This window comes from Rhinoderma darwinii, chromosome 1 (genome assembly GCF_050947455.1).
Source record: "Rhinoderma darwinii isolate aRhiDar2 chromosome 1, aRhiDar2.hap1, whole genome shotgun sequence".
NCBI lineage: Eukaryota > Metazoa > Chordata > Amphibia > Anura > Rhinodermatidae > Rhinoderma > Rhinoderma darwinii.
The window spans coordinates 550,951,024-550,976,727 of record NC_134687.1 but is presented as its reverse complement, the minus strand read 5'-3'; the positions used below and the strand labels follow the sequence as shown (position 1 = coordinate 550,976,727).

Below are 25,704 nucleotides of genomic sequence, written 5' to 3'. Positions count from 1 at the left end.
ACTCTTCACCGCTTTTTAAGGCAGTTTTTTAGCAGTCTTGAGTCTATCTTTGCACACGTGCCAAACCGTTCTGGCTCTCAAGTTTTACTGCAGCTGTGATTGAACAAATCATGGCTTTTTCACTCCATGACATTAACATTATGTTTTGGTTTTATTGTCTAGCTGAAAAATAAATCTCTTCAATTACAGTTCTCCCACTTGGCAGTCTTCCGGTACTGCAGCCGGTTTTCCTCCAGGGTTTCTTTGTATTTTACTACATTCATTTTTCTCTCTGCATTTACAAGCCTCACTGGGCTTGCTCTAGAAAAGCATCTTCACAGGATAATAATGATGATGCCATCACCTGTTTACAGTGTTTTTGGTGGTGTACTTTGTTCATCTTACGGCAAACATAGCATTTGCCCACTCGCCCATTAAGCTGCGCCCAGGCAACATTCATTGTATGCATAGACTCCTCCATACTTCTGCAGAAACAAAGCAAAAAAGCTACTTGTACATAAAAGCTGCAGAACGTCATAGACATCCAAATCGGTCAGTGAGCTGGTGTGATCACCCCGGCTGACCACGGCTCCTGTGTGCCTGTGACACCTCATCTAACCCAAAAATGAGTTCTAAATGTTTCTATCATCATCCCAGTTAGATGAGGTGTCAGAGCAAAGCTGTAGTAGCAAAGCTGCTCTGGCGCCGCATTGAGAAGACACTCTATTATATGTTAAGATTGGGACATGTAACACCCCAGGCTGGGAGCTGCTTTTTGTTGCATTCACTCGTTCTCTGTTGTCAGAATTTTATTTTATTGAATTATTTTTCATTTTTGCATGATATTCAATGTTTGTATGTACCTTCTGTGGCCACATGCTCAGCTGTACCTCTGTACTTGTGCCACGATGTGGGGTGTGGACCCACTTGGCCGTACGGCGTAGCGGGATGGCAGCTGGCCAAACAGGTATAGTACAGAGTCTAAAGGTCCAGAAAGGGTACCTGTGGCAACTTGGACAGTAGCAAGGCAGGCTCGGCTGGGACCAAGCAGCAGGTAGACGTCAGGCGTGGAGTGGCAGAACAGGCGTGGAATACAGCACAACACGACAACAGCACTTCACCAGGATAGCACAGGATACAGGAACAGGGAACACTTGTAAACTGTCTCCTAGTGTCTTCCAGTTTCCAAGACAAACTTTGGGTAGCAAATAACGCTAAGGCAAAGAACAAGAGGGTAGAGCCCTTTTTATAGTCCAGTAGCATTCTGGGCTTGATTGCAGACTTCCTGCAATTATGCGCGCACTGGCCCTTTAAGACTGTGCGGGCGCTTGCGCCCTCCGGGAGACCGTCTCGATAACAGGAAGTGAGTGCCGGCGTCTCACAGGGGGATGACGCTGCAGGGAACTCACATGGCCACGCCCGTCGAGGGGTAAGTCAGAACGACACGCCGTGGCCATAGACGTTACAGTATCCCCCCTCTTAAACCCCCTCTTCTTGGGACCAGAACGTGAGAGAACCTTCCTAATGAGGACAGGGGCATCAATGTTCTCCTCTGGCTCCCAAGACCTCTCTTCTGGACAGAATCCCTTCCAATCCACCAAATAAAACGTCCTTCCTCCCACCTTCTTGGTGGCCATAATCTCCCTTACTTTGAAAGTCCCTGACGAGCTGCCAGGAGCCAATGCGGAACTATGAGTCCTGGAGTTCAGGACCACGGGATTCAGCAAGGAGACATGGAAGTTAGGGATCTTGAGGGTAGGAGGCAGCCGCAGCTTGTAAGACACCGGGTTAATCTGTAGCAAGATCTCAAAGGGTCTGAGGAACCTAGGAGCAAATTTGCAGGACGGCACCCTCAGCCGAGTATTCTTTGAAGACAACCAGACCTTCGTACCTGGAAGAAACTGAGGAGGATCCCGTCTTCTAGTATCTGCCTTTTCTCTTCATGCGGTTCACCGCCAGCAGAATAGAAGATCGGGTCTGTTGCAGGCACCTGGGACATAGTAGAAACAGGAAGAACTATACGAAGGTGTTGGCCATAGACGATGAAGAACGGACTGGAGGTGGTGGACTCACTAGTGTTGTTATTATAGGAGAACTCTGCCCACAGGAGCAGCTGCACCCAGTCATCATGCCATCTAGAAGCAAAGTGACGCAGATAGTTCTCCATAATCTGGTTAACCCTCTCGACTTGCCCATTGGATTGGGGATGATAGGCCGAAGAGAAGTCCAACTTTACACCGAGGAGACCGCAGAGTGCTCTTAAACTTCGAGGTGAACTGGACCCCTCAATCCGAGACAATATGCAGAGGCAAGCCGTGCAGACGGAAGATGTGTTGAATGAAGAGGTCGGCCAATCGCGCAGAAGAAGGCAGGCCAGTCGAGGGAACAAAATGAGCCATTTTAGAAAATCGATCCACCACCACCCAGATCACACTGCAACCGGCAGAGAGAGGGAGATCCGTGACAAAGTCCATTGCAACATGCTGCCAGGGAGCAACGGGCACAGGCAGTGGTTGGAGCAGACCAGCTGGTCTGGAGTGGGCAACTTTATTTCCTGGCCATACCGTACATGAGGAGACTAAGTCCATGACGTCTTTGGGCAGCGTGGGCCACCTGAACTGACGGGCAATTAGATCTTGGGTCTTACGAGCACCCGCGTGACCTGCCAGCTTGGAACTGTGACCCCAGCGAAGGATTCTGCCTCTGTCTGCCAGACGTACAAAAGTCCTTTCCGGAGGAATGTCTCTAACTTGCAGAGGGTTCACAGAGAAGATGCAGGAAGGATCAATAATATTCTGTGGGGACTCCACAGTGTCCTCTGTCTCAAATGACCTTGTCAAGGCATCGGGCCGATTCTTGTCGGTAGTGGAGTTCGAACCGGAACCTAGCAAAGGACAACGACCACCTGGCTTGACGAGGATTCAACCGTGGAACCGTCTGTAGATAGGTCAGGTTCTTGTGATCTGTGCAGACCAGGATAGGATGGGCTGCGCCTTCCAGTAGGTGTCTCCACTCCTGCAGAGCCAGCTTGATGGCCAGTAACTTTCGAACCCCAATCGAGTAGTTGCACTCTGCGGAAGAAAACCACTTAGAATAGTATCCACATACCACAGTCTTGCCTTTCGAACCTTTCTGGAACAGTGCACCAGCACCAACCGAGGAAGCGTCCACCTCTAATGAAAACTGTAGGGATACATCAGGGTGGTGAAGAATAAAGGCTGATGTGAAGGCTTGCTTTAAGGATTCAAATGCGGCTTCTGCCTCCGGAGTTCACACCTTGGCATTCATACCCTTTTCAGTGAGGGTAGAGATAGGAGCTGTCAAAGACGAGAAGTTGGGAATAAACAGCCGGTAGAAGTTGATGTATCCCAGGAAGCATTGCATGGCCCTTAAGCGTGGCCATTCCAGGACAACCTTTACCTTCTTAGGGTCTATCTTGAGACCCTGATCGGGGATGATATAGCCCAGGAAGGGAAGAGACTTTTTTTCAAACACGCACTTCTCTAGCTTGGCATAAAGATGATTCTCCATTAAATGAAGCAATACCTGGCGGACATGATTCTGAGTTACTGGAACTGGGGAAGAAATCAAAATGTCATCGAGATACACCACAACACAGACATAGAAGAGATCACGAAAAATGTCATTGACAAATTCGTGAAACACCGCGGGGGCCTTACATAGGCCGAAGGGCATAACTAGGTATTCATAGTGTCCATCACGTGTATTAAATACAGTCTTCCACTCGTTACCTTGACGAATCCGGATCAGAGTGTAGGCCCTCCGCAGGTCCAGTTTGGAAAAAAAAATTGCCCCCCGTATGCGATCAAACCGTTCCGAAGTCAAAGGCAGTGGGTACCTGTTCTTCACCGTGATTTGGTTGAGGCATCGGTAGTCAATGCAGGGTCGGAGGGATCCATCTTTCTTCTTGACAAAGAAAAACCCAGCTCCGGCCGGGGATATAATAATAATTATTTATATAGCGCCAACATAATACGCAGCACTTTTACAATTTAGAGGGAACATGAAACAAACAATATCAGACATTACATAGTGACAAAGTTAATTTACAATTCAAACCTGGGGAGCGAGGACCCTGCTCGCAAGAGCTTATAATCTATGAGGAAATAAGGGAGACACAAAATGTAACAGTGTTTGTTCTGTACAATGGTCCGGCCATTTTTATACACATGCGGTGGTAACATAAAGGTGCATGAGCCGGTCACCAGCCAGTATCCGTGTATGACGGACATGAAGAGAAGGAGTGTGAGGGAATCTTATTCTGATGACTAATCTAAAAGGAGGGCCATGGAAAGGAGTCCGATTAGGGAATGTTATAGGCCTGACTAAATAGATATGTTTTCAGGGCACGTTTAAAACTGGATATTGGGAATTAATCGGATTGTCTGGGGTAGCGCATTCCAGAGGACGGGTGCTGCACGAGAGAAATCTTGGAGACGGGAGTGGGAGGTTCGGATTATGGAGGATTTTAATCTAAGGTCATTGGCAGAACGTAGAGCCCGAGTAGGGTGGTAGACAGAGATGAGGGAGGAGATGTAAGGAGGTGCAGCACTGTGGAGTGCTTTGTGGGTGAGAGTAATAAGTTTGAATTTTATTCGGAAGGGGATGGGCAACCAGTGCAGTAACTGGCACAGATTAGAGGCGTTGGTGTAGCGGTTGGTCATAAAGATGAGCCTGGCTGCTGCATTGAGGATAGATTGGAGAGGGGAGAGTTTAGTGAGGGGAAGACCGACTAGTAATGAGTTACAGTAGTCAAGACTAGCGTGAATCAGAGCAACAATGAAGAGTTTTGGCGGTTTCCTCTGTAAGAAAAGAGCGGATTCTGGAGATGTTTTTGAGGTGAAAATGACAGGAGCGTGAAAGTGATTGTATGTGAGGAGTAAAGGAAAGATCTGAGTCAAAAATAACCCAAAGACAGCGGGCGTGCTGCTTAGGAGTGAAGGTAGTGCCACACACAGACATGGAGACATCAGGTTTAGGGAGGTTAGTAGATGGTGGGAACACAAGGAGCTCAGTTTTAGAAAGATTCAGTTCCAGATAGAGCGGACATGATGTTAGAGACAGCGGACAGACAATCACTGGTGCTCTGTATTAGAGCAGGGGTAATGTCACGGGAAGAGGTATATAATTGGGTGTCATCAGCGTAGAGATGGTACTGGAAGCCAAATCTGCTGATGGTTTGTCCAATAGGAGCTGTGTAGAGAGAAAAGAGAAGCGGATCTAGGACTGATCCCTGAGGAACCCCGATAGCAAGGGGAAGAGGAGAAGTGGAACCAGCAAATGACACACTGAATGAGCGGTCAGAGAGATAGGAGGAAAACCAAGTGAGAGCCGCGTCCTGGAGGCCAATAGAGTGGAGCATGTTAAGTAGGAGTTTGTGGTCTACAGTGTCAAAGGCTGCAGAGAGATCCAAAAGAATCCGGAGAGAGGATTTACCATCCGGTTTAGCCGCCAAGAGATCATTTGAGACTTTAGTAAGGGCAGTTTCTGTGGAGTGTAGAGTGCGGAAACCAGATTGTAAGGGGTCAAGAATGGAATTAGCAGACAGATAGCGGATAAGGCGAGAGTAGACAAAGCGTTCCACGAGTTTGGAGATGAAGGGCAGATTAGAGACTGGTCGGTAGTTAGCAGTGCTGAATGGGTCAAGAGTTGGTTTTTTCAGTAATAGATTTATAATGGCATGTTTAAAAGCGGAGGGAAAGATACCAGAGGAAAGAGAGAGGTTAAATATTTTAGTCAGGTGACTAGTGACCGCTGGGGAGAGGGACTGGAGGAGGTGTGAGGGGACAGGATCACTAGGGCAGGTAGTAGGAGGACAAGAAGAGAGGAGCCTCGAGACTTCTTCTTCAGTTATTGGGTCAAATGCTGAGAGTGAAGAAGAGGGAGTGCGGGAGGGAAGGGGATCGATGTTACTAGGGGACTGGGAGATGATATCATGCCGGATGTTGTCAATTTTAACTTTAAAATAATTGGCCAGGTCTTCAGCACAGAGATCTGTGATCGGCGTCTGCACTTTAGGACTAAGGAGGGAGTGAAAAGTATCAAAGAGGCGTTTTGGATTATTAGATAGTGTGGAGATAAGAGAAGTGAAATAGACTTGTTTGGCTCGGTGAAGGGCAGAGTTGTAAGTTTTGAGCATAAATTTGTAATGGAGGAAATCTGCATCCAAATGAGATTTTCTCCACAGTCGTTCGGCACATCTCAAGCACCGCTGAAGAAAGCGGGATTGAGGCGTGTGCCAGGGTTGTCGTCTTTGTCGGGTGGTTCGGAGTGTAGGGGGGGCTGCTTCATCCAATGCATTTTTGAGAGTGTTATTGTAAAGTTTGGCAGCCAGATTGGGACAGGAGAGGGAAGAGATAGGGGACAATGAGGACTGTAGACTGTCTATGAGTTTCAAAGTTTTAATGGCATGTAGATTTCTGTATGTCTGATACGTAGGGATGACCTGAGGAGGCAGAGAATATTTTATAGTAAAGGAGAGAAGGTTGTGGTCAGAAAGCTGGAGAGGAGAGTTAATAAAGTCAGAAACTGAGCAGAGCCGGAAGAAGACCAGGACAAGCGAATGCCCGTCTTCATGTGTAGGAGAGTTAGTAAGTTGTGAGAAACCTAGGGATGAGGTTAAAGATAGAAACTGGGAGGCAGATGAGAAGATTGGGTTATCAATGGGGATGTTGAAGTCACCCATGATGAGAGTGGGTGTTTCAGAGGATAGAAATTGTGGAAGCCAGACAGCAAAATGATCCAGGAATTGACGGGGTGAGCCCGGGGGGCGGTAGACAACTGCCACTCGGAGGGAAAAATAATGAAAGAGTCTGAGGGTGTGGACTTCAAAAGAGGGAATTGTGAGTGAGGGGACCGGGGGAATGACCTGAAAAGTGCAGTGTGGAGAAAGAAGTATACCTACTCCTCCACCCTGCCTGTTCTCAGGTTTGGGGGCATGAGAGAACTGGAGACCACCATAAGATAGAGCAGCAGGGGAAGTAGTGTCAGACAGGTGTAGCCATGTTTCTGTAAGAGCCAGGAGGTAGAGAGAGTTAGAAAGGAATAAGTCATGAATAAAGGTGAGTTTGTTTCACACAGACCGAGAGTTCCAGATAGCACAGTTAAGAGAAGACATACTAGGAATGGTAAGAAGGTTTGCAGGGTTTCTATGTGTGGCAGGTAAGTGGTTGAGCTTGGCAGAAGAAAAGGGAGGACAAGGGTTGGGAGAGATGTCCCCTGCAGCTAGTAGCAGGAGAATGGAGAGAGACAGCAGATAGTTCTGTGGTTTATGAGAGCGTTTTTTATGTTGGGCAGTGGGATGAGATGGATTAAGTTGACTGAGGAAAGTGAATAGTGCATGGGAGCTGTACATGGGCGAGGGACTGATGTGGACTGTTTTTTGGCAAGGCCTAAATGGGCGATAGGATTGTAAACCAAGAGCAGCTGTAATGATGAGCGCGGTAGCAAACATGTTTGTTTGTAAACAGAGTTAGAAATCTAATAATTAGAGCGTGTGATAGTTTGTTTTGCTAATGCAGCTTACCTGTCACTTATCCTGTCTAACTGCCATGTATAACTGCCAGGACACTTTAACAGTATGACACTTAGACAGAGATGACTTTTGCCTTCATGCCCCCCTGCACGAGTGCCTTCCCCAAATGCTACATCTAAATTTATAGGGGAGTAGATGCTCAGATCTAGGCCTAATTAAGCTCGTTCAGCTATTAACCCGTTAGTGACTGCCAATACGCCTTTTCACGGCGGCCACTAACGGGCTTTATTCTGATGCATATGCCTTTTCACGGCACTGCATCCGAATAAAATTGCGGCGCCGTGAAGAGGGATAGCTCCCTGCTCTCAGCTAGCTCCGGTAGCTGAGGGCTTGGAGCACAGTCTGGGGACCGTTGTTTGCGGTCCCCAAACCGGCGATCGCCGGTATTCAACGAATACCGGCGACCGCCGTTACAATGTATGCAGCGGTGGAAAATCGACATTTTTATCTCCTCTCACCATGAATGTTTGGTGAGGAGATAAAAAACTAACCTGAAGGGCCTCCGATGCCAGCGATTGTGCCCCCCTTCTCTTCTCTCCCCCCCCCCCAGCTGCCGGGAAGAGAAAAAAAATGGCGCATGCGCACACAATCTCAGTAAGATTGCGGCGCCATGCAGAGGGATAGCTCCCTGCTCTCAGCTACCAGAGGTAGCTGAGAGCTTGGAGCATAGTCTGGGGACCGTTGTTTGCGGTCCCCAAACCGGCGATCGCCGGTATTCAACGAATACCGGCGATCGCCGTTACAATGAATGCAGCTGTGTAAATCTAACTTTTTATCTCCTCTCACCATGAATGTTTGGTGAGAGGAGATAAAAATCTAACGTGTTAGGCCCCCGATCGTGCCCACCCCCCAACTGCCGGGGAAAAAATAAAAAAAATGGCGCACGCATGCTCTGTCAGTGTAAGGCAGCTATTCTGCCTGTACATAGAAACTGATCAGGGACCGTTATAATTGGTCCCTGATCAGATGGTCACTGTGATATACCTATCACAGTGACCATAGTCCCATATTTTCAAAATACAGCACAGGATTTGTGCTCTTTCCCTCCCTCCTCTCACTGTAGTTGATCTGTGAGAGGAGAGAGAGAAATACTATACAAATCTTGTGCTGTATTATACTGTAAAATACACCACATACTTGCCAGTGTTCCGATATTATCCGTATATTGTCCGTAATTACCCGTAATCACCCCAGATTACCAGTAATCACCCCAGATTACATGTAATCACCCCCGTTTTTTTTGTTTGTCTTCTAAAAAAAAAAAAAAAAAGTTATTAGTGTAGTGAACATGAACCGCAGAAGCCGCAGAATGTTCTCTGCAGAGCAGGCGTACGCCATGCTGTGCTCTAGCGGTTCCGGCCGTGATACTGACACTGCGTTAGAAGCAGAACTTGGCTCAGAAAGCGACACAAGTTCTGCTTTTGCCACTGGACCCCCCAGCCATATGGTGGTGGAGGCAGCGGTCACCGGTGAAGCGTCGGGAGACGGGCCTAGTACTGCAGTCCCTTCCGCAATTTGGGATCCTGCAATTGCTTTCTCCCCCCAAGTTTTGCCATTTACAGCGACTCCAGGCATCAACGCAGATGTCTCAAATTTTAGTCCCTATAAATTTTTTCATTTGTTTATAGGCGATCAGGTCCGGAACTAAGCGTCCAGCAGACGAATTTATACGCAAGGCAATTTGGCACCCAAAATCCCAGGTCTTGCTATGCCAGAGGATGGATCCCCACAACAGTTTCTGAAATTTTTTGGGGGGAATTACCCTAAACATGGGCATAGTAAAAAAAAACTCTATCCGCTCCTATTGGGCTACCAGCGCTATCCATAGCACGCCTGTATTTGCAGCCGTTATGGCCCGAACGCGCTCTGAGACACTCTAATGCGTTTCATGTATTTTTCTGACAATACACAAATCCACCCAAGAAGTGACCCAGCCTATGATCGCCTCAACAAACTGAGACCCCTTATCTCCCTCCTAAGTGACTCATTTTTCAATTTATACACCCGAGGCCAAAAACTAGCGGTAGATGAGTCCCTTATGTCCTTCAAGGGCCGTCTATCGTTTCGCCAATACATCCCCTCCAAAAGAGCCCGATACGGAGTGAAACTCTATAAGGTGTGCGAGAGCACAACGGGCTACACCTGTGGCTTTTTCATTTATGAGGGCAGGGACCGCCACCTTAATCCCCCAGGATGCCCAGAGGATATTGGCATTAGTGGGAAAATTGTCTGGGAACTCATGGTGCCATTCCTACAAAAAGGGTACCATGTGTACACCGACAGCTATTACACCAGTGTCCCCCTGTATAAGTCCCTCCATGCTGCTAATACAGGGGCCTGTGGGACGGTGCGCAAAAATAGTCGGCTTCCCTCAACAACTGGTGTCCAGGCGACTAGTAAGGGGTGCGTCACTCTCATTTGCAAGTGACCAGTTGCTCGCTGTCAAATGGAGTGACAAAAAGGATGTGTACATGCTCTCCACCGTGCACGAGGACACCACAGTGGCAGTGAGAGAGAGGGGCGCTACCTCTGATAAGAGGAAACCGGTCTGCGTGGTGAACTATAACAAGTTTATGGGGGGAGCCGATCTATCTGACCAGGTCCTACAACCGTACCTGGTCAAGCGCAGGGCCTGGTTTAAATAGGTAGCGATCTACCTTATCCAAATGGCCACTTACAACAGCTATGTGCTGTACAAGACCCAAGGAACGCTCAGTTTCCTCCAATATCAGGAGAAAATTATAGTGCACCTCCTGTTTGACTCCCCCACACCTAGAGAATCCTTCGAGTCAGAGGATGTCAAAAGGCTCACTGAGCGCCACTTCCTTCACCCCGTCCCTGCCTCTGTGAACCAAAGATACCCCCAAAAGAGATGCCGGGTGTGCAGTAAACACGGAAGGAGGAGCGATTCCCGGTTTTACTGCCCCATGTGCCCTTCAAATCCAGGCCTGTGCAACTACCCCTGTTTTGAGACCTATCACACCGTTCAGTGGCGTAATTACCGCGGTAGCAGCCGTAGCGGCTGCTACGGGGCCCGGGGCTTGAGGGGGCCCGTGCCGCCAGCCGACACGCCCACCCAAATGCCCGGTGGCGCCGCTAGCAGCCGTTATGGCTGCTACAGCGGTAGCGCCGCTACTGTGGGGCCCGCGCTGCCGAGCCTTACACAGGCCCTCTCATGCCTGTAGGTGTCGCTAGCACCGGAGGGGGCCCCAGTGCTAGCGGCAGCCAAATACATGTATTAGCACTGAATGGCCGGGCATGTTCCGTGCCTGACCATCCAGTGCCTTACAATGACACTGATTGGCTAGCGGCGCGATGACATCATCGCGCCGCTTCCATGCTTGGAAGGTGCTGATTGGCGGGGCAAGTCATTCTGCCCCGCCAATCAGCGTCATTGGAGGACGCTTGTTCAGCTCCTGCAGACATGCTCAGAAGAGAGCATGTCTGCATCGCCAGTGAACAGCGTGGGAACGGGATCATGTGAGTATGTCAAGTTGATATATTTTTTTCCTCATAAGAATGTGAATGGCATTATCTATAGTGGGGGGTCTATCTACAGGGGGGGGGTCGTCTTTATGTGGGCTATTATATATAGGGGGGTCTATATGTGGGGGTGTGGGCCACTATATACAGGGGGCTCTATGTGGGCCATTATATACAGGGGGGTCTATATGTGGGCCACTATATACAGGGGGGGTCTATATGTGGGGCACTATATACAGGGGGGGTCTATATGTGGGGCACTAGCTACAGGGGAGGTCTGTATGTGGGCCACTATCTACAGGGGGGTCTATATGTAGTGCACAGTCTACAGGGGTGGGCTATATGTGGGACACTATATACAGGGGGAGCTATATGTGAGACACTATCTACAGAGGTGGGCTATACGTGGAGCACTAACTATAGGGGAAGCTATATGTAGGGCAGCACGGTGGCTCAGTGGTTAGCACTATTGCCTTGCAGCTCTGGAGTCTATATGTGGGCAGTATCTACAGGGGCTTCTATGTAGGTCACTATCTACAGGGGGCACGGTGTGTGTGTGTGTGTGTGTGTGTGTGTGACAGTTATATTTAGATGTGTTGAGAATTTTAACTTTGTTTATAGGTGCAGAAATGTTTTAAAAGTGAGAAGCTGAAGACCTCTAAACGGAAAACTGCAGAAATCCATCATAGATGTCTGAACCGGAGGGAGAAGAAAAGAACTAGAATCTGAGACGTCACCGGTGAGTCACTTAATGTAAATGTTTGTTCTGCCTCTAATCAGTATTGTAGTCACTGTATGATCTGCAGCGAGATGATGGTGGTATGATTTTTTTTTTTTGTGAAACCGCATCTCCCAGCATATCCTTACCATTGTTCCGGCCATGCTGGGAGCTGTAGTTTTACGCCGTACAAACCTATATGCAGTGGCGTAACTACCGCTATAGCAGCCGTAGCGACTTCTACGGGGCCTGCAGCATGAGGGGGCCCGTGCCACCAGCCGGCTCCCGCTAGGAGCCGCTATGGCTGCTACAGCGCGACGCCACTGAAGGGGTTGTTCCTACAAAAGACATGCATCCCCTATCCACAGGATAGGGGATACATGTGGGATCACAGGGATGCCCAGCGATGAGGAGAACGGGGGACCGAAAGTCCCCCCTAAGTTCTCCATGACAAACCTCGGACTTCCGGGGTCTGTGTCGGCAGCTCCATGGAAATGACTTGCGCACCGGTTGCCAGCGATCACACATGTATCCCCTATCCTGTGGATATCCTGTGGCGAGGGGATACATATTTTTTTTAGCACACACTATAGGCCGGTTTTTTTTGGGGGGGGGGGGCTGTATGGCGTTATCTACAGAGGGGGTCTGTATGGTGTTATCTACAGAGGGGGTCTGTATGGTGTTATCTACAGAGGGGGTCTGTATGGTGTTATCTACAGGGGGGGTCTGTATGGTGTTATCTACAGAGGGGGTCTGTATGGCGTTATCTACAGAGGGGGCTGTATGGCGTTATCTATAGGGGGGCGCTGTGTGGTGGAATCTATAGGGAGGCACTATCTACAAGGGGGGGGGGGGTTGTGTGATACCCAGCAGAGGGGGGGGGGGCCCAGTCAAAAGTTTGCTATGGGGCCCAGTCTTTCCTAGTTACGCCCTTAAGACACCGTTTCTAATTATTAATTTTATCTATAATTTAGGGAAAACCAAAAAGGGTGTCAATTTTAGGGAGTCAATTTCATTTATGCATATTTTTTTGTTTAGTTTCTGGGCTCTCCAAGGGAGGGAGGGATTCTCATGGGGAGGTAGTAAAGTTTATTTATTTCAGACTGTAAAACGAAATTTCCCCTTTATGATTTTTTTTATACAATTCTTGGACAATTAAATCCAGGACTTGATCACTCACAAATTCATTTCTATTATATAAATCTTGGACAATTAAATCCTGGACTTGATCACTCACAAATTAATACAGTGTATTGTGCAGGAGCCCACATCTGTCTATTCAGAACATGTACCCCACAAGTGTTCTTGAAATAAAAAATGTGGGCATTGCATTTATTAGTAGATAAATCCAACACCTGCGGTCTAAGCCACCCCTGAATTAGAGGAAATCGTGCATTTTAGCAATGATTACAAGAATAAATTGAGGATGTATTTCCTTTTTCTTATGACTATGTCCTGCCACATACGGCTGTTATATTCCTAATTCTGTACCGTGATATGGGCATGATATTTTTTTTGGAGCATCTCTAATAATCGAGCTGTTCCTTATCAATACACCATGGGCTTTGTTACAGTTCTTCTGGAAATACTGACATCATTTTGGAGATTAGTGATCCTTTACTGTTCCTATAGATGGTTTTGGACATTGCCCCTCTATATATTCTGTAGGTGATTGGTTGTTTTGTGGACATAGCAGTTCCTACCTTGGCGGGCAGGGGCCTGTTATGGTGTACCGCGTCACTTGGCACGTTCGTCCCTCATATAGGGATTGATGGAGCCAAAGAGACGTTGTACAACCAGTCACTGAAAAAAAAAAAGCTTGTCATGGCAGCCCTGCAGGTGTTCTTCTATCTAGTGAACGGACTCAAGTTTGCAACATAGTTGGATACATTTTCCTCCATTTGTTTGAAGATATTGCCCGTCACTCCAGTACAGTTTATTTTTTCCTTTCTGACTGATTTTATATTAGGACAGAATTCTGTCCACAATGACATCATAATGGCACAGATGCGGGACAACTGCTTCTTCAGCAAGACATAGTCATAAGTACAGGCAAATACGTCTATAGCAACATGTATCCGTTATGAATACACGGCTTCACTTCTCTTCTGTATGCCGCACAAATTTATTAATGTGGCATATTTCTAACAAAATAACCTTCTACCACGTCTCCTCTATTTTATCTGGAAACGTAATAAGAGTTTGAAGAAAACATTATATACCCATAGTGTCTGAAATAATACCCATTATTTCCTCCTTTAAACATTTTTTGGTCCGCATTTTCACTACACCACTAGATGAATACCTTTAGGGTTTCGTTTTTAAAATGGGGTCATTTCTGCGTTTTTTGTTTTTTCTGTTCAGGCAGCTCAATGCCTCTAAATGCATGATATGGGGCCTAGAATTTATTCAATTGTGCCCTGAAAGACAAAGGGTGCTCCCTCTCTTTTTGGCCCAGCCACACGTCTAATAAGCAGATCGAGGCGACAATGGGAGTATTTTTGAAAACAGGAGAAACCGGGTGATAGATTTTGGGGTGTGTTTCTTCATTTTCATGTTCGCTTTACAAAGAAACCGGTCTTCAAACTGACACTTTTATGAAAAATGTGAATTTTTTTTTTTTTCACCTGCTATGTATTAAATTTAGCAAAAAACTGTGGGGTCAAAATACTTACTATACCCCTAGATAAATACCTTAAGGGGTCTAGTTTTCTAAATGGGGTCATTTATGGGGAGTTTCTATCATTCTGGTAGTTCAAAACCTCTCCAGATGTACAGTGGGGCCTAAAACATTTTCAAGCAAAATATGAGTCCTGAAAGTCTCCGGGTGTTCCCTTCGTTTCAGGCCCTGCCGTGTGTCCAGGCAACGCATTAGGGTCACAATGGGGGCATGTTTGAAAACAGGAGAAACAGGGTGATAGATTTTGGCGTGTGTTTCTTCATTCTCATGGTCGCTTTACAAAGAAATTGGTCTTCAAAGTGATACTTTTATGAAAAAAGTGAAATTATATTTTTTTACGCCTGCTTTGCATGAATTCTTACAAAAAAACTGTGGGGTCAAAATACTTACAACACCACTTAATAAATACCTTAAGGGGTGTCGTTTTCAAAATGGGGTCACTTGTGGGTGTTTCCACCATTCTGACACCTATGAGCCTCTGAAAACCTGGCTTGGTGCAGGAAAACAAAATGTACTTCAAAATGTATAAAATTATTACAAAATTTGTAAGTCTTCTAAATTGCTAAAAAAAAATTTTTTTTTTCAAAAGTGCTGCCAAAATAGAGTAAAGAGATGGAAATATATATTTAATAAAAAAAATTGTACAGTATGTGTGTACATATGTGACCTATTGCAGTTAAAAATAGGGAAAAATTATAATTTTTACAACATTTCTTCAATTTTTCTATTTTTTAATTAATTTCCGCAAATCGTATCAGTCTACTTTTACCACTAAAATAAAGTACAACATGTGACGAAAAAACAATGTCAGAATTACTTGGATATTCAAAACTTTCGCAGAGTTATTCTCTGACATAGTCAGACATACCAGATTTAACAAATCTGGCTTGGTCATTAAGGTCCAAACAGGCCCGGTCATTAAGGGGTTAATCAAATCAACTAGACACATGAGGTGAAAAGCTATGCAGAGATAAACAAACAAACTAGCCGGTCTGGATGATCATAAAACTTAACGACGATCAAACACTTTGACAAAAGTTAGAGATAAAATTAGACTATATAGGAAGACAGGAAAGCCGAGTACCATAAAATAAAAGTTTCAGCTTTTTGAAATGCAGCTACAGCAGAGATGAAGTACATGCAGGAATGAAATGGATTATATATCATAAAATAAAAATTTCAGCTTTTTGAAATGCAGCTACAGCAGAGATGAAGTACATGCAGGAATGAAATGGATTATATACCATAAAATAAAAGTTTTAGCTTTTTGAAATGCAGCTACAGCAGAGATGAAGTACATGCAGGAATGAAATGGATTATATACCTGTATGAAGAGAAGAGAGATGGATGTTAGATCTGTGCCATGTATAACTGCCAGGACACTTTGACAGTATGACACTTAGACAGAGATGACTTCTGACGTCGTGCCCCCCTGCATTTTAGAATTTACGAATGAAGCCCCTCTCCAGATTCTCCTTAAGGTAGGCAGACATAGACTGGGTCTCAGGCAAGGAGAGCGGGTACACTACCACAAGGAGGGGACGAATCAGGAACCAAGTCGATCGGACAATCATATGCTCGATGTGGCAGCAAGGTCTCTGCTTGATGTCTTCAATAAGAAGGAGAGAACATAGAGTAACAAGAAGTCAACCCTGCCAATGACTGATGCGGAGGAGATTGCAGTGGATGAATATGACCCAGACAGCGGTCGAGACACTTGGGACCCCACAGCATAATCTTTCCAGAGTTCCAATCCAGGACGGGGGCGTGTAAACGGAGCCAAGGCAAACCCAGCTGCACGGGGTTGACAGGCTTGGGCAGGACAAACAGAGATGAGTTAAGAGGGAAGAGCTCCCACTTGAAGTCTCAATGGCTTGGTCACAGACAAAACTGGGTCAGGCAATGGCAGTCCATCTACCGAGGCAATGATCAACGGCCTTTCCCGCAGGACAGTGGGCAACTGAAGAATATCCACAAGGTCTTGGCAGATGAAATTGGCTGCAGAGCCAGAGTCCAGGTAGGCAGAGACCGGATGGGGCCTCTCACCAGCAATGGTGGTTACGGGAATGAACAGTTTGCAGGAGAGTTCTCGATTTAAATGCAGTAGCGCCAAGGGTTGTCTCTCCAACCAAACCTAGGCATTGGGGGTTTTGGGCTGCTGAGGACACAGACGCACGACATGGCCAGCAAGGCCGCAATATAAACAGAGTCCAGAGGTGCGCCTGCGCGGTTTCTCTTGAACGGACAATTTTAGCCGATCCACCTGCATCGGAACCTCGGGCAAAGCAGTAGAAGGCGGCAAGAAGGGGTTGCTGGAAGTTGGGCGCCAGTCTAGGAAGCCGTCTCTCCTGTCGAACCTCATGAGATCTTTCCCTGGGCCTTATGCCCACCCGAGTAGCAAGCAGAATCAGGTCGTCCAAGGCAGGTGGTAGATCTTGAGCAGCAAGTTCGTCCTTGATCTCGGGCGATAGACCATGCCAGAAGGATGCTACCAAGGTCTCAATGTTCCAGGACAGTTCTCCTGCCAGGGTCCGGAACTGGATGGTGTATTCGCCCACGGAGGTGTCCTCCTAGCGAAGGTTAGAAATGGCAGTGGCTGCCGACGAGACTCGTCCTGGATCCTCAAACAGTACGGAATAATCCGCACGAAACCCTGGTAGTCTTGGGTCCCTGACGTTCCCAGATTGGGTTCGCCCATGCCAGGGCCTTGCCGGCAAGTAGAGACACGATGAAGGCGATCTTGGTTCCGTCCGACGGAAATGCTCGGCCATGCAGGGTAAAATGGATATGGCAGTGGTTACGAAACCCCATGCACGTACTTGCATCTCCATGGAACCGAGGATCCAAATCGGTACTGCCAGGAGGTGTATCAGGAGGGTCGATCGGAGGAGCTTGCACAGGAGCAGGAAGGGAAGCAGCTAGCGTTCCTAGCTGCTGTGCCATGGAATACACTGCCACAAAAAGTTGATCCTGTCTTGCTCGGAGATCCTGCAGGTCCGCCTGCACAGCTTGGGAGGGTGACCTGCCCTTGAATTGACCAGCGGGGTCCATGGCCTGAATGTACTGTTACGATGCGTGGTGTGGGCCCACTGGGCCATACCGCATAGCGGGATGGCAGCTGGCCAAACAGGTATAGTACAGAGTCTATAGTCCAGAAAGGGTAACTGTGGCAACTCGGACAGTAGCAAGGCAGGCTCGGCTGAGTCCAGGCAGCAGGTAGACGTCAGGCGTGGAATACAGCAGAATACGACAACAGCACGGCACTTGACCAGGATAGCACGGGATACAGGAACAGGGAACACTTGGAAACTGGAAGACACTAGGAGACCATTTGCAAGACAAACTTTGGGTAACAAACAACGCTCAGGCAAAGAACAAGAGGGCAGAGCCCTTTTTATAGTCCAGAGGCATTCTGGGCTTGATTGCAGACTTCCTGCAATTATGCGCACACTGGCCCTTTAAGACCGTGCGGGCACGTGCACCCTCCGGGAGACAGTCTCGATAACAGAAAGTGAGTGCCGGCACCTCACATGGGGACGACGCTGCAGGGAACTCACATGGCCGTGGCCGTCGAGGGGTAAGTCGGAACGACGGGCAGCGGCCATAGACGTTACAACTTGTTCAAGTACAATTGTTTCAATAATAAAGTTTAATAAAAATTAAAAAAATCCTGTATGAGGCCTCATGCACACAACCGTGAGGGTTTTTACTGTCCGCAAATACGGATCTGACGGCTACGGATGCAAATCAGTAGCTGTCCGCAGCTGCGGACAGGAATAGGACATGTTCTATAATTTGCGGATCATTTCTACGGCCTTGACACACATCCGTAAATTTACGGAAAGGTGTCTGTGACCAAAAGAAAAAATGGGTCCGCAATTTCATCTGTAATTACAGATGAAAATTACAGTCTTGTGCATGGGGCCTAAGGCAGCAAGCAGCCTAGGTTTAGGATATCTATTGTTTCGCTTCATTTGCCAATTTCCATCTTGGTGCCAGGTAAATTAAACACCCCAACCCTATGTCCACTACTGATTTTATTATTTTTTTGATTGATTGATTTTTTTTTTGTGATAAATTATATTTATATTTAGCATCCTTGGGCCTCCAGGCAAATCTTTTCTAACGGATGTTCCTAAATGTGACTTGATGAATGGTTTAGTATTTGCCATGATTGGATAGTGAAGTCTCTTATTTTTAATCAGTGTTTAATGCGTTCCACATCAAGACCTATTTGTGGAGAGTTATGAATATTGGTCCAAGGGAAATAGTGGAGTAGTTGCCCCGAGCAACCAATAAGGTTCTAGCACTCATTTTTTTAGGCCCTTTAGAAAATGAAAAAGCAATCTTGTTGCTATGGGCAACTACTCCACTTCTCCTTTGAATTCATTTTGATCTCCCTATTGAGTTTATTTTTAAAAGACTCCTAATAGTGTGCAGTTATGGTCAACTTTAGTGCAGACTGATTACTAGCTTTTTCTTTAAAAAAAAATATTATATTTTTATTGAAACAGATTTGGTCTAAAACAAAAGGAAGACATTCAGCAACTTGTAGTGTTCACAATTAAATACAGTCATAGATACAAGCCAGACTTTTGTGATGTGTCTGAAACATTATGTAGCATGTACTGTTTCTGTTAACACAAGTGCCAGACATTGCATCCACATCCGATACAAAAAAGATGGAACAAAGGTAGTGTGTCTAGCATGTATTTTGATTGACATTTATTATCCATTCTGTGGCGGTACTTGAGATTTCCATGTCAATAGAATAAGGGGTCTTGCAGCCGCCGGTTAGGTATGTAAGAGCTGGGAGCAGTTGTTTGAAATGTTGTTAGGAAAAAAGATGTAGTATACTCTGGTTTTAAAGGTAATTTTTAATGTCTTTTATTAAGAGCTATATGCCTAAACCCAAAAAATATACAAAAAGTATTCTACTAGTATAGAAAAAAATTATCTTTATTTTAGCGTAAAAGTTCCACCTGGGATCGGGTATTTAGAATCTGATCCCCAAGGTAAACCACAAATATACAGTACAGTAAACTGTTGAGCATTCCAAACGATTTACATAATAAACCAAAGTCTATTACCTGTAGTTGACATGATGGCAGATGCCACTGGTCCGAAAACCGAGGAGACACCTCGACGTGCGTTTTCGCTACCTTCGTCAGAAGTAGGCGAAACTCTGTTAGGGAAACGCACGTCGAGGTGTCTCCTCGGTTTTGGGACCAGTTTTTTCTTTTTGTATATTTTTTGGGGGTTGTGCATATTTTTGTTTTTTTGTATTTTAGATCTTTGTATGTCCCAGAGAAGAAAGTTTTTAATAGGAAGTTTCATTGTAGAAGGAGAGACTTGAACCATATCAGGTCTCTGAAGGCTTCTTTCTTTTTCATTAAATTCCTCATGAAGAATAAATATTGTTATAGTGTATAAAGCATTTTTGACTGATATCTAAAAGAAATCATACATCTTATGTGTTTATTGATTGTATTGAGCCATCGTTACAATATATGTAGGAAAATCTTACTGTCTCTTAATTTGAAAGGTGTCCGTTCTAATAATGGCACATTTTTTCATTGCAGGTACAGCCTCACTGTCTGGTCAGGAAAGGATGACATCTACCCTGTAGAGGACCTGCTGTTTATTCGAGAGCATTCAGGGGCAGATCAGATATTTTATGATGTGTTTGAACCTCAAAACAGTGAACTGAAGCAAGCTGCGAAACAGAAGCAACAATCAAAACAGTAACACTAAAGACACAAAATGAACGTAGCACATTTGACGGGAGATGACCATACTTTTATATATGAACAAATTTACAGTGATCATAAAAGGTGTCACCTTTTGGACATCGCACATTTCATTAAGCCGATCCTCAGTGGCTGGCTGATGACTGGAGGGGTTTCGCTGCCGGCCTTCAGCTGACATTGACATTGGGGGAATTGCTTGAATCACAAAGCAACACTGCTGGAAACATAAAGCAATACATAGGCCCCATTGAAATCAGTGAAGCATTCATATGATACCCGGACACCAGTGGTCCAATGGGAACTGTTTTTACAGAAACTCGGGGGTTGCAACATTACCTCCTAATGGGCATATTGAAGGGTTATTTGCACGAACATCCTGATCAAGGTGGATCAAATTTTCAGCTACGCTCACTGTCATAATTGAGAGGTAATGTTCACACGCTTAGCAAAAAACATCTGAAAATACAGAGCTGTTTTCAAGGGAAAACAGCTCCTGATTTTCAGACTTTTTTAAGCAATTCGCATTTTTCGCTGTGTTTTTTACGCCCGTTTTTGGAGCCGTTTTTCTATAGTCAATGAAAAACGGCTCAAGAAGTGACATGCACTTCTTTTTACGGGGGTAAACGGCCATGTAAAAAAACGCCCCGTCGGAAGATAACGCCGTTTTTCCTTTGAAATCCATGGGCAGATGTATGGAGGCTTTCTGCTTCATATTTTATGGCCGAAAATAAGCCGTGTGGACATATACCCTAAGAGTGCCAGTCACCTTGGAAATTGTTTTGTTGGAATTATTAAAGGGGTTTTCCAGTTAGAAGAAATTGATGGCCTATCCTCCGGATACGCCATCAATATCTGATCAGTGGATGGCCGACTCGGTACGCTCTCCAATCAGCTGTTGAATGGTAGAAGGCTGTAATCTTGCGAACTGCCACTGAAAGTGTGTTGGCGATTCACAGTACGGATCAGGTAAGGAAAGAAGGCGCTGCGACCCATTCAAAATAGCAGATCAGCCAAGAGTCTGACCCCCCCTCCAATCAGATTTTGATGGCCTATCCTGAGGATAGGCTATCAATTTCTTCTAACTGAAGACCCCATTAAGCTTACTCTTGAGTTGTTCACCCCTAGTTGCCCCAAACAATTATCGCCAAAGGTGTCTAGCTGCCGTTTCTTTCTCCATAGAAGTTTATGCAAGTTCGCCAAAGTTACCTTTTTAGGGAACTAAGCGGTTTAACTGCCAGCCGCAATGATGTGTAAGGCCAACTTTTAAGTCATTGTTTCACAAAATTGAAGAAGCTGGAAGATGGCATTGCACACTACACTGCACCCACTCTGCAAACTGACACTGCATTCACAGGGTGTTTTATTATGTAGAGCTGCCATAGATTTACCTCCAATTTCATGTTGACTTGTACAGAAGTTTTTTTTTTTCTTTTTTCACATCCGCAACGGGTTCCATTAGATCTTTCAGTCTGAGGAAACCATGTACGGAAAGACAAAGCTTTCGTTTGCATTAGCATTGATTTCAATGGAAATGGTTCCATGCAAATGGTTTCCGTTTTGTCTCAGTTCCGCAAGGTCTTTTTTTTTTTTTTTAATGGAAACAATAGCGTAGTCGTGTTATTCGTTTTTTAGTAATTTGACTCTTCACTACAATTACTCCAATTCCAAATGTTTTTTTAAGCTTTGTCCATTATGCTATTATTTCAAGTGGGAAAATAAAAATGTCGTCTTTCCCAATTGATTATAATGTTGTTATGATATAAATATTTACCTAAGGATTGTGGGTCCCATTTCTAAGACTTATTATTTTTAAATATTTTTTTCTTCTTTCATTACTGCGTTCTGAGAGCCATAACTTTTTATGTTTCCCATTATCTTAGCAGTATGGGGGCTTTTTTTGTGGGACAAGTTGTATTTCTAAATGCCACGATTTTGGAGTACATATAATGTATTAAACTTTTCTCTTAATTATTTTTTTTTGGAGGCGGATGAAAAACCTGCAGCTCCACCGTAGTTTTTTAGGTATTGTTTCACTGCGGGTTATAAATGACATGTTCACTTTATTCTGCAGGTTGTTACAATTAAAGCGATAACCAAATTAACTGAGCTTCATCAGGGCTTATTTATTGCAACACAAGTTGTAATATTTATTTCTTTTTGGGCACATTAGACTTATTGATTACCTTTTATTCCTCTTTTTTTGCCAGGGGGGTGAACAGAAAAACACCATACCACCACTTTTTTTTTTTTTTTTGTTTGTTTTTTTTTTACAATGTTTACCACACAAGAATTGTTATGGCTACGCTGATACCGATTGTGTTTACTTTTCTTTTCAATATTTTTTTTTCCACGATAAAGCATTGTATAAGTTGGGAAACTACTTTTTTAATTTTTTTATATTCATTTTTTTATACACCTGGCACCCCAGGATCGCTTTGCAAAGTCACAGATGGGGTGACCCTTCGCTCCGACTTAGAGCGGTCAATAGTGACCCCGGTCTCTATGTCCTTTTCGATCCCTACCATTGCAGTGAAGTGTTAGCTGTAAAATACAAATGACACTTGCTGCGGCAGGCTGTAGCATCCCTGTGCTGCACATGTACTGCACTTGGCGCTAACTACATGGCACCGTATATGTATGCCGTGTTGCGGCCAGGTGTTTGGCACTATTTTTCACAATTGCTGATTTAAACTGTGTTCCACCAAGTGATTATTAATGCCCAGAGTGACTAATTTTACCCACATAGCATAACTGTCCCATACTGTACATGCATAGAGCAATATAATGCTCAGAGTGCCAAGGGTTAACCAGGTACTCATATAGTGCCAAATTGTGCCCACATAATGCCTTGCCAAATAGTTCCCAGAATTTTCCATCATATACTCCGATAAGTAGTAGCTACATTCCCCAGTAACACAGTGAATAGGAAATAAGTGTATGGTGCTTATGAAATGTGATGAGTATAGGGTCACAGAGGTATAGTGGTTACATAGTTAATACGGTTAAAAAAAGACTCATGTCCATCAAGTACAACCAAGGGACGGGAAAAGGGAAGGTAACAATTTCTACACAGGAGCTAATATTTTTTTGTTCCAGGAAATTATCTAAGCCTTTTTTAAAGCCATCTACTGTAGCTACTGTGACCAACTCCTGCAGTAGACTATTCCATAAACTCACCGTTCTCACAGTAAAGAAGGCTTGTCGCCTCTGCAGGTTGAACCTTTCTTTTTCCAGACAGAGGGAGTGGCCCCTTGTTTTTTGAGGGTGCTTTACATGGAACAGGATTTCACCATATTTTTTTGTATGTGCCATTAATATATTTATATAAGTTAATCGTGCCCCCCCCCCCTTAGTCGTCTTTTTTTGAAGGCTAAATAGGTTTAATTCTTTTAATCTTTCCTCGTAACTTAGATTCTCCATGCCCCTTATTAGCTTCGTTGCTCTTCTTTGTATTTTTTCTAACTCCAGGGCATCCTTTCTTTGAACTGGAGCCCAGAACTGAACTGCATATTCTAGATGAGGCCGCACTAATGCTTTGCAAAGTGGTAATATTACATCCCTATCCCGCGAGTCCATGCCTCTTTTAATACACGACAATATCTTGCTGGCCTTTGAAGCAGCTGATTGACATTGCATGCTGTTATTTAGTTTATGATTTACAAATACACCTAGATCCTTAACAAGTGACTCCCCCAGTGTAGCTCCCCCTAGGATATATGATGCATGCAGGTTGTTGGTACCCAGATGCATAACTTTACATTTATCTACATTAACCCCTTCCCGCTCCTGGACGTAATATTAGGTCATGGCAGCTGTATCGTTCGCGCTCCATGACCTAATAGTACGTCTCGGGAGTAACGGCCGTTTCGGCCGTCCTCCCGACACATACAGGAGCTGTGACAGCTGCTGTCACAGCTCCTACAGCGGGGACCGATCGCTGTGTCCCCGCTGATTAACCCCTTAAAAGCTGTGTTCTATAGAGATCGCGGCTTTTTAGGGGTTAAGCTGCCATCGCCGGCCTGCTACACGATAGCGGCCGGCGATGGTGACTATGGCAACTGGACACCAAACAATGGCGTCTGGCTATGCCATAGACGGAAGCCTAGTGGGTCCTGACAACGTCAGGACCCACTATGCTTGCTGTCAGTGAGTAGCTGACAGTTCTAATACACTGCACTACGCATGTAGTGCAGTGTATTAGAATTGCGATCAGGGCCTCCTGCCCTCAAGTCCCCTAGTGGGACAAAGTAATAAAGTAAAAAAAAGATAAGAAAATAAAAGTTTTAAAAGTAAAAATCCCCCCTTTTCCCTTATCAGTCCTTTATTATTAATAAAAATATATAAACAAACAAATAAACTATACATAATTGGTATTGCGGCGTCCGTAACGGCCTGAACTACAAAATTATTTTGTTATTTATCCCGCACGGTGAACGCCGTAAAAGAAAATAATAATAAACCGTACCACAATCACAATTGTTTGGTCACTTCACCTCCCAAAAAATGGAATAAAAAGAGATCAAAAAGGCGCATGTACTAAAAAATGATACTGATCGAAACTACAGTTCGTTACGCAAAAAATAAGTCCTCGCACGGCTTTATTGATGGAAAAATAAAAAAGTTCTGGCACTTAGAATAAGGTAACACAAAAAGTGAATGATTTTTTTACAAAACGTATCTTATTGTGCAAACGCCATAAGACATAAAAAAAAACTATAAACATATGGTATCGTCGTAATCGTATCACGCTGCAGAATAAAGTGAATGTCATTTATAGCGCAGGGTGAACGCTGTAAAAAAAATAGAATAAAAAAACAATAGTAGAATTGCTGTTTTTTAGTCACCACGCCACTTAACCTAAAAAAATAAATAAATGAGGCAATACTTCGCTTCTTACATTATACTGATAATGAGCCGTGCCCACACCGAGATGACCCCAGTTTTGACAGTTTGTATAAACGGAGACCCCTATTAGACCGTTTCAGTGCCCGGTTTTCCCAAGCATACACACCCGAGAAGTGTATTTCTATTGATGAGTCCCTGATACATTTTAAAGGGAGGGTTCAATTCCGCGAGTACCTGCCGGGTAAGAGGGCAAGGTATGGCGTGAAGATGTATAAGCTGTGCGAGAGTGCATCAGGGTATACCTACAGGTTTAGGACATATGAAGGAAAGGCCACCCCCAAACCAGACTGCAATAGGTACATGGGAGGGATGGACTTGTCAGATCAAATCCTGAAGCCCTACAGCGCCATGCGGTGTGGTATAAGAAGCTGGCCGGGCACATCATACAGATGGCTTTGTACAATGCGTACGTGCTACGTCGATGTGCAGGCCAAACGGGAACTTTCCTGGAATTTCAAGAGGTGATTATCAAGAACCTAATCTTTAGGGACCAAGAAGGGGGGGCACCCAGTACTTCTGGAAGCGGGGCCACACGCATCGTACCAGGGCGGCAACACTTTCCAGGAGAAGTTCCCCAAACTGGCAAGAAGGGGAAAAGTCAAAAGAGGTGCAAAGTCTGCTATAAGAGGGCGAT

The 25,704-nt window shown here is 45.1% G+C and overlaps 1 protein-coding gene across 1 annotated transcript in view; it reads left to right on the top strand.

Annotated features, from left to right (window-relative positions):
• Positions 1–22,354, top strand: part of FAM151B (family with sequence similarity 151 member B) — a 74,281-nt gene extending 51,927 nt beyond the window's left edge. Inside the window, exon 6 of the mRNA XM_075837842.1 lies at positions 19,998–22,354. Within this exon, the coding sequence (XP_075693957.1) occupies positions 19,998–20,163 (166 nt within the window). The 3' untranslated portion in view covers positions 20,164–22,354. The remainder of the gene's footprint in view (positions 1–19,997) is intronic.
• The last annotated feature ends 3,350 nt before the right edge of the window (positions 22,355–25,704 follow it).